Source organism: Cyanistes caeruleus, chromosome 7 (genome assembly GCF_971803275.1).
Source record: "Cyanistes caeruleus chromosome 7, bCyaCae1.hap1.1, whole genome shotgun sequence".
NCBI lineage: Eukaryota > Metazoa > Chordata > Aves > Passeriformes > Paridae > Cyanistes > Cyanistes caeruleus.
This window is the reverse complement of record NC_141707.1, coordinates 40,019,580-40,034,613: the sequence shown is the minus strand read 5'-3', so window position 1 is coordinate 40,034,613 and position 15,034 is coordinate 40,019,580. Positions and strand designations below refer to the sequence as shown.

The 15,034-nt window shown below is 47.4% G+C and overlaps 1 protein-coding gene across 5 annotated transcripts in view; it reads left to right on the top strand.

Moving 5' to 3' along the window:
- The window catches only part of CACNB4 (calcium voltage-gated channel auxiliary subunit beta 4), a 77,406-nt gene extending 62,692 nt beyond the window's left edge, over positions 1 to 14,714 (top strand). For 2 of the 5 annotated variants that reach the window (XM_086897991.1, XM_086897993.1), the window contains 5 exons: positions 686 to 837; positions 1,250 to 1,345; positions 5,233 to 5,418; positions 6,465 to 6,517; positions 9,058 to 13,176. In XM_086897991.1, the coding sequence (XP_086754117.1) occupies positions 686 to 837; positions 1,250 to 1,345; positions 5,233 to 5,418; positions 6,465 to 6,515 (485 nt within the window). In that variant the 3' untranslated portion in view covers positions 6,516 to 6,517; positions 9,058 to 13,176. Of the gene's footprint in view, positions 1 to 685; positions 838 to 1,249; positions 1,346 to 5,232; positions 5,419 to 5,749; positions 6,343 to 6,464; positions 6,518 to 9,057 lie in introns of those variants that run through there. The other 3 variants (XM_086897988.1, XM_086897989.1, XM_086897992.1) reach the window with 2 other exon arrangements.
- Positions 14,715 to 15,034: the final 320 nt, after the last annotated feature.

The window sequence follows — 15,034 nt, the reverse complement described above, 5'->3', positions numbered from 1 at the left end:
GACCCTCCCTGCCCTGGCTCAGCTCCAGCCTTTCCCAAGATCACATCAGTTCTACAGATTTAAATGTGTCTACAGCATTTTACTGCATAATCCTGAGTTGGCCTCACAGCTCCTCCTCCTTCCCAGCCCTGTGCTTTTAATTCCACATCACAAGGAGCCAAAGAGCTTTCACTTGTCCAGCCAAGGAAATGTCATTCCTGACCCTGGGACCAGTTTTGTGTTTAATGTTGAGCAGTTACAGCTGAATTTTGCTGTCTTGCTGTGAGACTTGGGGTCCTGCCCCTCTCCTCAGTGTCAGGACTGCTGGGGAACAGTGGCCTGAGGAATTTTTATTTGGACTCCATGATTTTGGAGGTCTTTTCCAACCTTAATGGTTCTGTGATTGTGTGATTCTTTCTTGCACAAGGGTGGAAATTTGTGTGCATCACGTGCATTCCAACACCCTGCTCTCTGGGGCACCATCCCAGGAACTAAGAGGAGTTGGGTTTGGTAGAAAAAAAAACAACCCAAATTCCAAATCCCTGCCATCCTGAGTGGCTGCTTGCACTAGAGCTACAGGTAACAGATTATTTAATGGCAGTGCCATCAATTCACATGTGGAGCCTGTGACAGTAAGAGGGTGAGGATATTTTTATCCCAGTGCTCTGGGATTCAGTGGTTTCACCTGCTTTGTTTTCCTTCCCAGCTGAAGTGCAGAGTGAGATTGAAAGAATCTTCGAGCTGGCCAGGTCCTTACAGCTGGTTGTCCTGGATGCAGACACTATAAATCACCCTGCACAGCTTATCAAGACATCTCTAGCACCAATTATTGTCCATGTGAAGGTGTCCTCTCCAAAGGTAATTCCTCACCTTAAAATCCAGGAGGAACCTGGATGGCAGGGTGGGAATGGGCAGTGTGGAATCTGCACCTGAAAAGGGGAAAAAATGACATAATGTACTGCTGGTATGCTACAGTCCATCCAGCAACCCAGAAAATTCTGTATAAATATAATTTTCACGCTTCTCTATTGTCAAAAATAACTTAGGACTTAAAGTAGGATAAAGCAAAAATGCAAATGAAATTTTTCAAGGGCTCAAACATGATCCAGAGGGAAATGTACCCATTCCTCAGAGGGGTTATCACAAGGATTTGGGATATTCAAGGGCAGTATTTTATGGAGAGTTTGGTAATCCCTCAGGGGGATGTCAGGCTGAGCTTTAGGGAGATAAATGATCCTTAAACTCACCTTTTGCCCTTTCCTCCTGTCAGGTTTTGCAGCGACTGATCAAGTCCAGAGGGAAGTCACAAAGCAAACACTTGAACGTGCAGTTGGTGGCAGCTGATAAACTTGCACAATGCCCACCAGTAAGTACAGAGGAGAGGCTGAAGAAGTCCTGCTTTGTGGAATTGTGATGATTCCTGCTGTGCTGATCCCTGTGCAGAGCTGGCTCCATCCATTATCACTCCCTCGTGGTGCTCACACAGCCCTGCACTCGTGAGACACAAAGTGCTGCAGACTTTCATCCTGGTTATCTGGGTTTGTTTCGGTCTTTGGCAGGGTGACAGGGCAGGAATGACGTGGAGGAGACAACAGATCTGTTCATTAGCAAATTACATCATTTGTGGAGCCCCAGGTCCCAGAGGGACAAAGGCTGAGTTTGGAGAGGAGGCTGCAAAGGCCTGCCCTCAGTGCACGGGGTGTGGGAAGGGAAAGGGGTGTGTGCAGGCATGTGAGCCCCAGTCCTGACCCTGCAGGCCATCCCAGTCACCTCAACAGAGCACAGCCACTGCTCTCCCACCCCCTGATCAAAGATCCTGCCCTCCCCTGGAGTCCTGGATTCCTGCTGCTGGAGCAGAGGCCTGCAGGGCTCATGGGCAGGGGCCTGGGAGAGGCTCAGCAGGGGTTTGCACAGGGCTTCAAATGTGCTTCTAGTTCTGAAACCTGGTTTCTGGGCCAGAGGCAGTGGAAGGGCACTTGGATGTGGCTTTGTGTAGGATCTGTGTGGGATATTGGGATGGGAGTGCAGAGACCCCTCTGGGTTCCAGGGCAGTGGCAGCTTCTCTGGGCAGCCTCTTCTGGAGAGCTCAGCTGTGTTACATTTCTCACATGGAATTTTTTACTGAGTTGTGACCTCTTAAAATGCTGCTGGGTTGTTCCTGTGAGCCATCCAGGTCCCACTAACCCAACCAGAACTGTGACTGTCCTGGAGAACAAACTGATCCCTCTAAAACACATCCCTTCCCAGCTCCTGATGGGCGTGAGCCGAGGAGCTGGAGCTGCAGCTGGCCCTGTTTGGATGGTTTGTGGTGTTTCCTCTGAGCTCACACACAGAGCAGCCCTCTGCACGTTGTCCTGTGTGAGAGGTGTTTCCTCTGGCACCTGCACACAGAGTCCTGGGCAGTTTCACAGCCTTCTCTTGTGGCTTCTGTGATTTCCTCTTACTCAGCTTCGCTTCGCTCACATCAGCTGAAATGAGAGAAGTCACCAGAGCAGCTGTGGCTGCCCCTGGATCCCTGAAAACGTCCAAGGCCAGCTTAGACAGGGTTTGGAGCAGCCTGGGATAGTGGGAGGTGTCCCTGTCTGTGGCAGGGCGTGGATGAGATGATTTTTTAAGTCCCTTCCAATGGTGGGATTCTCAGATTCCATGGAATGATCCGTGTGCAGCACTGGGATCATTGTGGCACTTGGATTGTCCATCCTCAGATTTACTAAACTCTGCCTCAACACCCACTCCTGGAGTTGCATTCCAGTGCTGAAGGCCACCAGGTGAGGCCCCACCTGGATCAGAAAAGCCTCTCCAAAGTCTCAGTGTCAGCCTTGAACCCAGCCCTGCTCCGAGGCTGTTTCTGCCCTGCCCTGCCCAGGAGCTGCTCACAAACCAGCTCAGCACTTTGCACCGGTGATGGGAAGGAAGTGATTGCTGACTTTGAGCTCTCCCAGGGAGGTGACAGTCTGACTTGGCTTGAAACTAAAGTTGGCCCAGGATTTAATTAAGTAAAAGTACATTGCTAAGAGCAGAGGCACTGCTCCCTCCCTCCTGCTTCATCGCAGCTCGGATTCCCGCAAGAGGAGAATTTGGAGTGTTTGTTTAAAGGGAAGCTCCTTGCAGAGGATGCAATCCCCACTCTGTTCCTTTGCTGAGAGCTAACCATAAGGAATGAGCTGGTGCTGCATGTCTAGACACTGTAAAAATAGCTGTCTCTTCAGGCATATTTGAGCTCAGGAACTGCTTTCATTATTAATTCCTTGCTAATGTGCCCCTGCCGCTGCTCGAGCCGGCGTTGGGCACTGCAGGACACCAGGAATATTGCAGGACTCCAGGAACTCCTCTGCAGGAACATGACAGGCCTCAAGGAAACACAAATCCACTGCTCATCAAAGGGTTGTTATTTTTTAAAACTTCTGAATTCATGCCCATGCTAAGAGAGGGTACAAACCCCTCTGGTCTGTTTGACACAACCTGAAATTACACTGCAGCAGAATTAAAGTGCACTGGTTAATTCAGATATAATTAGGATATACCTGCAAGCTGAAATTCTTCCTCCTCTCAGCTACACAGTGGTTCTACAGCAAACCAAAAGAAATAGCAGAGGACAGTGGGCACTGATTACTCTTCAGGAAAGGCCTCTTTCACCACCAGAGAGTCACCAGGAGCTGGGAATGCTCCTGTGGCAGCTTCTGTGCATGAAAGAAAATCTTGCAGAGGAGCTGCTTTACTCCGTGACCCTCACAAACAGGGATCTCCCAAAAGAGAATTTCCTGCCAAATAATTGGAAACAGAGCAAACCCAGCTGAGGGATGAGCAGAACTGTTAAATGGAAGAGAAAACCTGAGTGAAACAGAGAAAAACCTTTGTTCTCTGTCATTTATCCTCTGTGTCAGACACTTGGATCAGGATCCTGCCAGGGCTGCAGCTCCTCCAGGTGCCCTCCAGAGAGGCTCTCCAGTCCAGTGGTACTGTGCAGTGAAATGTTGTTAAGAGTCCTAAATCCAGTTTAATTCTTTATTTAAGAAAACATATTACACTCCCAAGTGTTTAATTCCATTTTTTCCCTAAGCTAAGTGCATACATAAGCAAACCACATTCTTTTTATTTTCCAATTTACAATTTTACAATTTCTAATTGTTTTAATTGATAACTTCTTCCACAAGTGAGTGATAGACGGGAATGTGTGGTGCATCAACATGTGGGTGAATAGCAAGAGTAAAAGCAGTAAATAAGGAGAGGAGGAAAAGAAGAGCAATAAGCACTGAACTGGACCAAGGGATGCAGTGTTAGAAATATTCTGATTAGAAGGAAACTCCTCCTTGCTGGAAGAGGAGGAAACTTTTCTCTGCCATGCTGAGAAAAGAGAATAAATTAAAAAGAGGAAAAAAAAAAAAAAAAAGCAGCTTTATTATTTTAAATCTTATTCTGAGAACTGTAAAAACAGGTGGAAGAGAGCAGCCTGTGGTTGGTGTTGGTTGCCCTTTACACCCGCAGCACCTGCACTTATTTTCCATTTCCTGTGCTGTTCTCACAGTATTTTGCAAAGTGAAGATGAGAGATGAGACAAGCAGTTGAGCTGCTGAAAATGGGGTTGTGCTTCTCTGTGCTGGTTCTGGCAGGTTGGAGGTCAGGCAGGGATGGAGCTGGTGTCTGGAGAATTCCCTGAGGCAGGAATTTCCTGCTGCCTTCACTGCTGTGGGAGTGCCTTTAGAGGCATCAGCACTGGAAAGAAATAAAGAAATTGAAGAGTTTTGTGCCTGGGAACAAAACAGGGCTCGTGCAACAGCCAGGGACAGTGTGCAGTGACTCCTGAGGGCTTTGGCTCTTGGTCACCTTCTAAACCCCCTTGTACCATTTTCTTTTCCAGCCACGGATCATAGAATAGTTTGGGTTGGAAGGGATCTCAAACCTCATCAGTGCCACCCCTGCCATGGCAGGGACACCTCCCACTGTCCCAGCTGCTCCCAATGTCCAGCCTGGCCTTGGGCACTGCCAGGGATCCAGGGACAGCCCCAGCTGCTCTGAGAATTCCAGCCCAGGGCCTCACCTCCCTCCCAGCCAGGAATTCCTTCCCAATATCCCATCCATCCCTGCTGTGTTTCAGTGTGAATCCATGCCCCTTTCCACTCGGTGTTTCCAGCTCTCCCCAGCCCCAGTTCCCGTTTGTTTAACCCTCCCAAGCCTCAGTGTGACGGGCAGGGCTCTCCAGCTCCGCGTCCCCGGTGTCACACGGCCGTGACCGCGCTGTGTCCCTGTGCCCAGGACATGTTTGACGTGATCCTGGACGAGAACCAGCTGGAGGACGCCTGCGAGCACCTGGCCGAGTACCTGGAGGCGTACTGGAGAGCCACGCACACGTCCAGCGCCGCGCCCATGACCCCTCTGCTGGGCAGGAACCTGGCATCCAGCGCCCTGTCCCCGTACCCCGCCGCCATCTCCGGCCTGCAGGTAGGAACAGCCCCGGGAGGCGCAGGGCAGCTGGGTTTGCTCAGCGTGCCGGGGGCTGTGCTCACACTCAGCCCCGCTCTGGGACGTGCTGCCAGCTCCAGCTCGGGGCTGAAACACTGGCAATGATCTGCCTTTGGTGGGAAGTAGAATAACCGTGGATTTCCTAGCCAGGAGTCAGCTCTGTTATGATCCCTTTTATTCTACCCTCATAACTTCACCAAGCATTCTCTTTTGGGTGGAAAAGCTTGTTCTTTGAGTGTGAATAAAAGACATTATTTTATTATTTTTTTTTTTACCCGTTGAAAAAAATTGTGACCCTTTTTTTCCACAGGGATAGCTCAGACTCGGCTGAACTTTGACACTTCAATCCTGGCATGTAAATAGTCCTTAATGAGAAGTACGTGCTTTATTAAGTTTGAAACCAGAAATGTTTGGGGCTAATAACTGGGAATGCTTGAGGGGCTCAGGATTGCAGGGAGCTTTAAATCCTGCAAGTTTCAGTGTGTGTGGGACTCCAGGAGTGTCACTTGCTAATGTACGTCAGAAATAGAACTGAACAAATGACATTTAATGAATAATTCACCTGGCAAATGTAACGTCTGCTCTGCTTGTGGAGTGTCTGGAAGCAGGTAACAGTTTTGGAGGAGATGACTGTTGTTTGGTGTTTTCAGTTAACATCCAGCTGGTTTTGCTCTGAGTGAGCTGCACTTCCCTGAAGGTGCTTAATTCCTGCACTCACCTTTCTAAAGCCCTGCTTGGTTTTATTGGGACCAGCAAGTCGCTGTCTCCTGAGTGGCTGAATGCACAAGCACTGTTCTGTTACTAATAATTAACATGCACATGTAAACTGTTGTTTCCATTTTCCACTTGCCTTAAAGTTTCAGTTTTCCATCCCTTCATGCCAATAAAATACCATCTGCAGAACTTTCACCTCTTCAGTTTCATTTTGAGAACTGGGTGTATCCACAGAATTTTTTTCAGGCATTTATTTCTCTCTGATCAATGGACACCAGCAATAACTGTGAAATGTTGCTCCATTTACTTAGGGAAAACTCACACTGAAGATGAAAATCACCCCTGTGCAGTGGGCTGGCTGAAGGTATGCATCACTTAATCCCCACTTCACCCGAATTCCAAAGGGTTTCGGTGGGATCAATGGTGCTGGTGCTCTGCAGAGGGGTAAATTTCTCCCGGAGTGATCGATGCCCAGCCAGAGGCTGCAGGTTTTCCGTGCCTCCAGGCTTCAGGCCCTGCTGTTTTCCATGGGTGTCTCACAGGAAGGATTTCCACCATCCCTCTTATCCACGAGGAGGTTTTGTACTCATTCAAACCTTTGAAGGATTCGCATCAGCTTTCGCTGTGATGATGTGTGTGGTAATTAAAAGGCACTCAGGCTAATTAAACTAGCAAAGGTGCTTGTGATACAGGAAGATTTTATATTCCTTATGCCCTTGGTACCTCGGGGACTGAAAAGCAAAGGCTCAGGTAGCAGAGAGCCTGACACAGGTGTGCTGGGACAGCCTGTCCCTGCTTCACCAAATCCACATTTGGGAGACTCCCATTTTTCCCTGGCTGGGGCCTGGACTTTGGTTTATTGAGAACTGAAAGTCCTGACTGAACTCCTGACTCACGGAGGTCGTGAGGGTCACGTTGTGTGGCACAGATCCAGGAAAGTCAGAGAGGGAACAGGTGGCAGTGCTGGCTCTGCCACACCTGATCCTTGGGAATTGCCTTCCTTGAGGGAAGAGCTCGATGCTGAGCTGAGGGGGAAGAGTAAATTTGATCTTTGCACAGAAAAATATTTATTGCTCTGAGAAGCTGTGGCTGCCCCTGGATCCCTGCAAGTGTCCCAGGCCAGGTTGGACACTGGGGCTTGCAGCAGCCTGGGACAGTGCAAGGTGGGGAAGGAATTTCAGGTGATCCTTAATTTCCTTTCCAATCCAAAGCATCCTGGGATTCTGTCACTCCTCAGAACCAGTCATTTCCCTCTGTGACTGGTTAGCTCTAAACACAGCCTGGCCCATTTCAGTGCATGAGTTCAGAGCCTAAAGCTCGGCTTTTGGGGGATGTGTTCCTCAGGCTGCAGGGCATTGGGGTTTCCATTCCTGCAGGCAGTCGTTCCAGTCACACAGCAGGATCACAAGTTACCTGGGCCAGGTGTAACCACGCCAGGTGTGTCCCTGGGCAGCGCTGGGATGAGCACAGCCCAGGGAAAGCAGCAGGATGAGGGGAGAGGGGAATTAGCACGGGGAAGGCAGAGGGGTGAGCACAGAGTTAAAGCTACAGTTGGTGAGGGGATTGGTACATCCAAACTGCATTTGTGTCAGATAAACACGAGGGTAATTCATTGTGGAGTCGTGGAACCCCGGAATGGTTTGGGTTGGATGGGATCTTAAAGCCCATCCAGGCTGCTCCAAGCCCCGTCCAGCCCGGCCTTGGGCACTTCCAGAGATCCAGGGGCAGACACAGCTTCTCTGGGCACCTGTGCCAGGGCCTCACCTCCCTCCCAGGGAACAATTCCCAATTCCCAGTCTCCCATCCATCCCTGCCCTCTGGCACTGGGAGCCATTCCCTGGCTCCTGTCCCTCCATCCCTTGTCCCCATCCCTCTCCAGCTCTCCTGGAGCCCCTTCAGGCTCAGAGCTCTCCCGGTCTGCCTTTAATTTCTGAAACTCTTTGCCATAATCCCCACCACAACCTGGTGCTCTGAGGAGAATTGGGGGTCCCCTGGCTGGAGTTCTCCCCAGTATCTGGGCTGAGGCTCAGGGCCCCTCTCCAGGAGTCTCCCTGGCAGCACCAGCCCAGAGCTGTAACCACACACCCCCTGCTCCATCCCTGCCCCGGCCACAGCAGCCTTGGATATAAATTATTCAGGAAAACAGTCGCCAGGCAGAGGCTGTAGCAGCAGGAGGAAGGTTTTATAGCCCAGAGAGCAGGGGCTGGACTTTCAGCACGGAGTTTGTCCTGAGACATGGGTGCTGATACTCTTGAGAGGTTTCATGTGTGATGAAATCAAACTAAATACTTATTTTAGGCTATTTTTTTCATTGTGCTATTAATTGGCAAAAAAAATACAAACTAATTTTGTTCATGTGACAAATGGGCATTGTCATTATGGGAACATGAGGAGAGCAAAGGCTTCTAATTAATAAATTATCTTAGGAAGGGATTTTTTTCTGTCAACATATTTAAGTACTGTGTTCCAGTTGAAAGAATTTATTATCTAATGACTTTAGCCTCCCCTTGGCTGCCCGCTGAGCAGCCCATCATCATTGCTTTGGTCTTAGGAAGGGTTTTAAATAAGGCTCAGAGCTGCACCTTTAAAAACCACCCAAACAAACATCTTCAGATGTTTTCCAGGACCAGAGAAGTGGACGCTTAGACATTCCCTAAGCAGAGTAGCAGCGTGACTGTTCCGTTCCTGATCAGAGAAAAGTGATAAATGCTGACTACATCAGCTCACTTTTCATGCTCGATGTAATACTCAGCAGGGCGAGGAAGCGGAGCTGGCCCGCTGCAGCAGGCGGGCTTTGCTGGAGAATGAGGCTGCTGGAAGGCCTCAGCTGGGGCTGGGCAGGACTGAGGTGGGGCAGCCCCGGGGTGCGGGGGTATTAACGCTGCCCTTGTTTGGCCCCCGCAGAGCCAGCGCGGGAGGCACGGCGCCCACTCCGCGGAGAACTCTCCCATCGAGCGCCGCAGCCTCGTGACCTCCGACGAGAATTACCACAACGAGAGGGCTCGGAAGAGCAGGAACCGCTTGTCTTCCAGTTCCCAGCACAGCCGAGACCACTATCCCCTCGTGGAAGAGGAATACTCTGACCCCTACCAGGACTTGTACAAACCCCACCGGAACCGCGGCTCCCCCGGCGGGTACAGCCACGACTCGCGGCACCGGCTCTGAGTCCGGGGACTGGGGAAAAAAACCCAGGATCCATCCGTTGGTACCTTGCCATAACGTAGCTAGAAATAACAATTAGATCACGTTAATTTGGCAGGTGTGACGGTGACACTGCGGTTGTACTCTGCTGTCATTGATGTTTAATTAGGGGGCAGCAAAACCCAACCCGGCCCTTCCGTTTCTGCCCGATCATAGAGGTTGTTTTTGGGATTATTTTTGGGTTTAATACAGCATTTGCATTTATAGCCATATTTTTTTCTTGTCCTTAGGTATTAGACACATCCGTTTGTAATTTTGGGTACTTATTGAGGCACTTATAAAATAATTTCCTGTGCTGGAAATTCCAAATGACCAGTTCCAGTTGGAACCAATTTATAAACCAATTCCTGTTGGAATTTGGGTGAATTGACTGGAAAGTCGACGTGAGCATGTTGGGAAAAAAACAAACAAACAAACCAAGTACAAAGAAAAATCTGCAAATTACAAACCACTGAGAGTCAGAAAGTCAGCTCCAGTATTTGTTTGCTGGGAGCTCAATTTCCATTTCAGGTTAGAATGAAAGGATTTATTCTAACGATTTCTTTCCAGAATGCTTTTTCAGACAAACCAAATGTCAACTCTCGAGAGTGCCAAATATCCCAAACTATTGCAGCAGTTACAAAACACTTTCCAGTTTGAAATTGTTTTTAGGCCTGGCATGAATGTTGCAGCCAAATGATTCTTGAGTTCAGCCAGTCCTGACAGTTTTGTGGGGACCAGCGGGGAGGAAATGGGACAGGAGGTGGGAAATAGGGACAGGAAAAGGAACAAACTCCATGGTTTGTTTGCTTGGAAGTTGGGAATAGTCTCTTTTTTCCCCACTCTTTTACCTGAACACAGCTAGAATTCCCAAAATGGAACAGGAATATCGAGACATCTGATTTTTCTCCCATTTTTTATCCTGCTTTTTCAATGGGAAGCAATCCCCCCATCTCTGAGCCCGTGTGTAGAGTACCTACATCCCAGTACCCCGAGTCGCTGCCCACACGTTCCATCTTCCCAGATCCACCTCTGAATGTCTGACGATTCCAGCGGCGCACAAGAACTCTCCACGAGATCCATTCCAGCCATGAAATCCAAGGGGAAGGGAGTGGGCTTAAACAATCATCGGTGACCAACATTTCAAACAACATCTCGGTCAGAATTGCAATAAAAAGGGAATATCAGACAAAAATCTGCTCCCGGGGAAGTCGTAGAGCTGATTCCAAGCTTTGGATTCCAAGAGCTCTGATAAATCCTTGGAGATATTGCTGCCTTACTTCCTACCAACCATTTCTTTCACCTACTGAGTCCTGAGTTCCTTCCAAGAGATGAATTCCTGTGGTTGCACCTTGTGTTTTACACCATCAGTGAAGCCTTAGATCCCATGGGATTGAAAATTGACCCCCATTGCCCGTTTTGTACAACCACTGACATCTTCCAGCAGAGCCTCCCGAAATTTCCCACCTCACACATTCCCTGGATTTGACACAATCGTGCTGAACGTGAATTTCTTTATGCAGCTTCGTGTCCCAACTTCTTTTTTTTTTTTATTCCCCAAAATAAGGATCATTAACTTTTTTATTTGCTTGTTTTCCTCCCAAAGCCTGCTGAACCCAGGCTTTGAAAACATGTAGCACTAAAGGAATTTCTGGAATATTCCGGTTTCTTCTACTTCCTGGAGCAGCTGGCAAAGACCAGTGGTGTTTCCAGCATCCAGGAATCTGATTATACTCTTGGAAGTTACTGGGAAAAGCAATCCATGTCCTTTGTGGGACACCCAAACCCCCAGCAGCATTCAAAGGTGCCAGACACCTGATTAATTAATCATTTTAATGACCCCACTGCCTAACAGGCAGCTCCAGCACCACTGGGTGATCCCAATGGATCAGTTACCAAGGGAAATAATGGGAACCCACTGGATTCCCAGAGTTGTGGGTGGATCTGGATCCTGCACCATTCCCTCTGGCTGCAGAGGAGCTCTGAGGCCGAGGGGACGTGGCAGGACCCGCAGCTCCTCCAGGATTCTGTGCTGCAGCACAGTGCAGCATCCTCCAGGAAGTTTTCCAGCCCTTTTTCCATGTCCAGCACACGGACCTGCCTGAGAAAGGAGCCCTTGGGCCACCCCTTCTTCTCTCCTGTTGAAGTCCTGATTGCAGGGGAGCTGTAGAACCCTGGGCAGCAGCTGCTTCTCTTTGTTCTGCACTAGATTAGGGATCAGCTCATTAACTGCTGGAGGAGATTTGCATATTTGCATATTTGCAGTGGCTGCAAAGCACCAGGTCCATTTCCTGGAGCCTTTCAGAGCCTTGTTTGAAGTCTTCCATGTCACCCCAGGCACCACATCTGCACAATCCATCACCTGAACATCTGTGGTTTGACAAAAACAAACTTGTGAGGGAAGCCAGGGCTGGGCCTGAGGTCCTTTATTCCATGGGGTGGAGCTGCCCTGACTCCTGAGCTTCTCCCATTCCCTTGTAATAAAAGGAGCCAGGGCCCTGCACGTCTCCCTCCTTGCTGGGGGTGTTTAATTCTTTAAAAAGAGATATTTTTTAAGTATAAATACACCAACTGTGCTGGGAGACTCTTCATTTATTGCAGATACTGTGGGCAGTCTTTGTTTGAAAAAGGGATTTCTGTTCAGGACATAGTAAGGAGTGAAAGCTGTGCTGAGGATCAGGATTGGGAGTTCCCAGTGGGATCTGTTGGGGTTTAGTTGAAATTGTGGAGTTCATGTGTTCCTGACTGAAGCAATCCAGCCTCATTCTCCAGTCCTCACATCATTTCTTGTTATTAAAAGAATACTAAAGACCAGAGCTCTGTTCTGAGCTCTGGCAGAGACAGAGGGTTTAGAAATGTTTATAAAATAGGGATTTTTTTTAAGTTGTCTTGTTATCTGAGTTTCTCATTCAGACACTTGGGGATTAACAAGGATTTAACCAATAAAGGTGATAACAAGAATCTCTAAAGAGAAAATTCAGCACATTCTTATCTTTGGGAATCAATTCTTTTAATTGTTAACCTTTGAATTTCAAATGCTTTCTTCCTGGAGTTGTATTTAACATGTTCAGATTCTTTTCCTGATGCCAAACATTTCTCCCATGGGATGTGCAACTCACAGCTGCTGATATTTGTAACTTCAGTTTGATGCCAAATCTTTTGAATTCAGCTTGGTCTCAACACCACAGAATTCCCTGGAGCATCCAGACTCTCCTGTGTTTACTGACTTCACCATTCTGAAATAATTTTGTCATTCCTGTTGTTCACAGCACAATGATTTGGGTAAGTCAGGGGTTCTGGCACTGCTTTTTTCTTTAATAATCCATTAAATGTGTCCTCTGCTGTATTTTCCTTCACAAGTTCAGTACTTCTGAAACTTGTCCTTCATCCCACATTCCTGATTTTTAATTTTTTTTAAGGCAAAATAGTTGGAGACTACACATGACAAAATCAGATGCCTATTTTACAAAATGCCATTTGTACAAACCTGGCTTTGCTCCTAAAAATGTGAATTTTAAAATCAAGTTCTGTTACATTTGTTGGTGCCAGCCCAGGTTTGGATCCATGGTGCCATGTATTTTGTTGCAGTTATTATTAGTTATTATTAGTTAATATTAGCCCTACAAAGGCTGCAGCATCCTGTAATGCAGCCAAGCTGAACTCTGGGGAAATGGAGTTAAAATGATCCTAAAAGAGAGTGTGGTGTCATTATTTAAGAGTCATTTGAATAACCTTGGTGAGTTTGTTGCCAAGCCCAGTTTATTTTATATAGAAAAGCAAAGGTGTATCTTTAAAAAGAAAAGGAAATTTTAATAAAGTTGTAAAATATATGTAAGGAATTAACTCAGAGGTGAAAATGCTACTTAGGAGTGAAATTCCAGATTTCTTTCATTGTGTGTGGAATCCAATCCACTCAAGAAGTCAGGAGAAATATTGTGATTAAATCCATTCAGAGAATTTGGGGAGGAGGTGGAAATAATTTCAAATGTTAATGAGTGTCACTCCTTCATTCCTTTGAAACTGGGAGCAGCCTTGGCTGGGTCTGAGGAGGATTTATGGACCTGCCTCGGGAATTTGGGAAACCAAATTCCTTGGCAATGACACCCAGCTCCTGTCTTGTCCAAGAGCAAGGTGTGCCCAGGAATGGCACCTCCTGATCATCCCCTGCCTTATCAATATTGCCTGAAAACCAAACTGCAATTAACTGCAATTAACTGTGACATCCCCAGTTAAATCTGCTCTGCAGCAGAGAATCCACAGAGCTCAACATTCTCTCTTTTGCCAACGGCGTGAAAACAGAGCAAGGGAAAAGAAGCACATTTGTTATAGCACAAATTTACAATAATTCCACTCCTGCATCTGGCATCGTGTTCTTGGAACCAAGGGGGAGATTTCTGATCCAGCATCAGTGGATTTATTGCATTTTTGATCTGTTTACTCGCTGCCTGATACTTCAGCAGTTGATTTTGGCATTTTGCACATGGGATTGATTTTTCAATAACTCGTATCCCTTCCATATTAATTAATTAATGACAACAAAAAGAACCTTTTCAAATCACAGAGCCCACTGCATTCATTTCTGCTGATTTCCTCCTGGAAGCTGAAATCACATTAACAACTTTAATTTTGGCCAATGTGTAGATCTGGGATGTGACTGGTGAATCCACCAGCAGCCCAAGGTCGGGAATGAAACGCTCCCAGTAAATGTTTGTGGGGTTGGAGAGGGGGGAGGGAAGAGTCACAGCACCCCAAATTCCCAAGAAGGGAAGCTGAGGTTAAGGAATGTGTTTGGGATTGGGACACAGCTGATGGATTCCCTCCTGGTGCAGCCAGGGAGAAAGCTGGGATCAGCAATTCCAACTGCAAACTCCAGACCTTGGGCTTCTCAGATCCCGGGAAATCTCTGTTTCTCAGCCCAGCTGGTTCCCAGGGAGAGCCTGGCAGCGCTGCCTCGCTGGGAGCCAGCTCAGAGCCGCACTGGTGAAGACATTTCTGCCTTTACTGGGACAGAGCCACCCCAAATTCGTGTTTTCTGCTGATTTTCCCTTTGTTTTGCCCTCTAGACCCTGTGTGTGTAGCACCCGACCAGGCATGTGGGTACCATATACTATGCAATGTGTACAGTGGTGCATGCTCTGCTCTCCCTCTGCTTTTAGTGGCTTTCAAAGAAAACTACAAAAATTTAAAAAAAGAAAATAAGTTTAAAAAAAATAATAATAATTAAAAAGTGGTGTTATTTTTGTGACCAGGATCATGCAGACTGCATGCCCATAGTATCCTCATTTCTATGGATTCGTTTTCTGGAATTTAGATGTACAAAGATGAACTGCATTACAATAACTTTTCTACAATAAATGAACAAAAGTACCAAGAGTTTAAAAGTCTGTCCAGTCTCTTTGTGTCCTGCACTAAGATTGGGAAAATGCTCAGGAGAGTTGGGAGAAACCTGGAGTCTTTTGGCATTTTTGTCGTTTGCCAATATTTTTTGGCAGCAGCCTCACGTGTTACATTTTTAGGAAAAGTTAATGAGGTTCTGAAGAAGGAGATGCATCTGCTCTGTGAAATAAATGATGTTTATTTTTGTAATGATCTGCTCTTAAATAGCTGCGACCCAGAAGTACAAAAATACAGATAATTCCTGCTGATCCAGCAGGGAATGAGGGACTTGCAGCCAACTGCTCCTTTGAAGGATTCTCAGGAA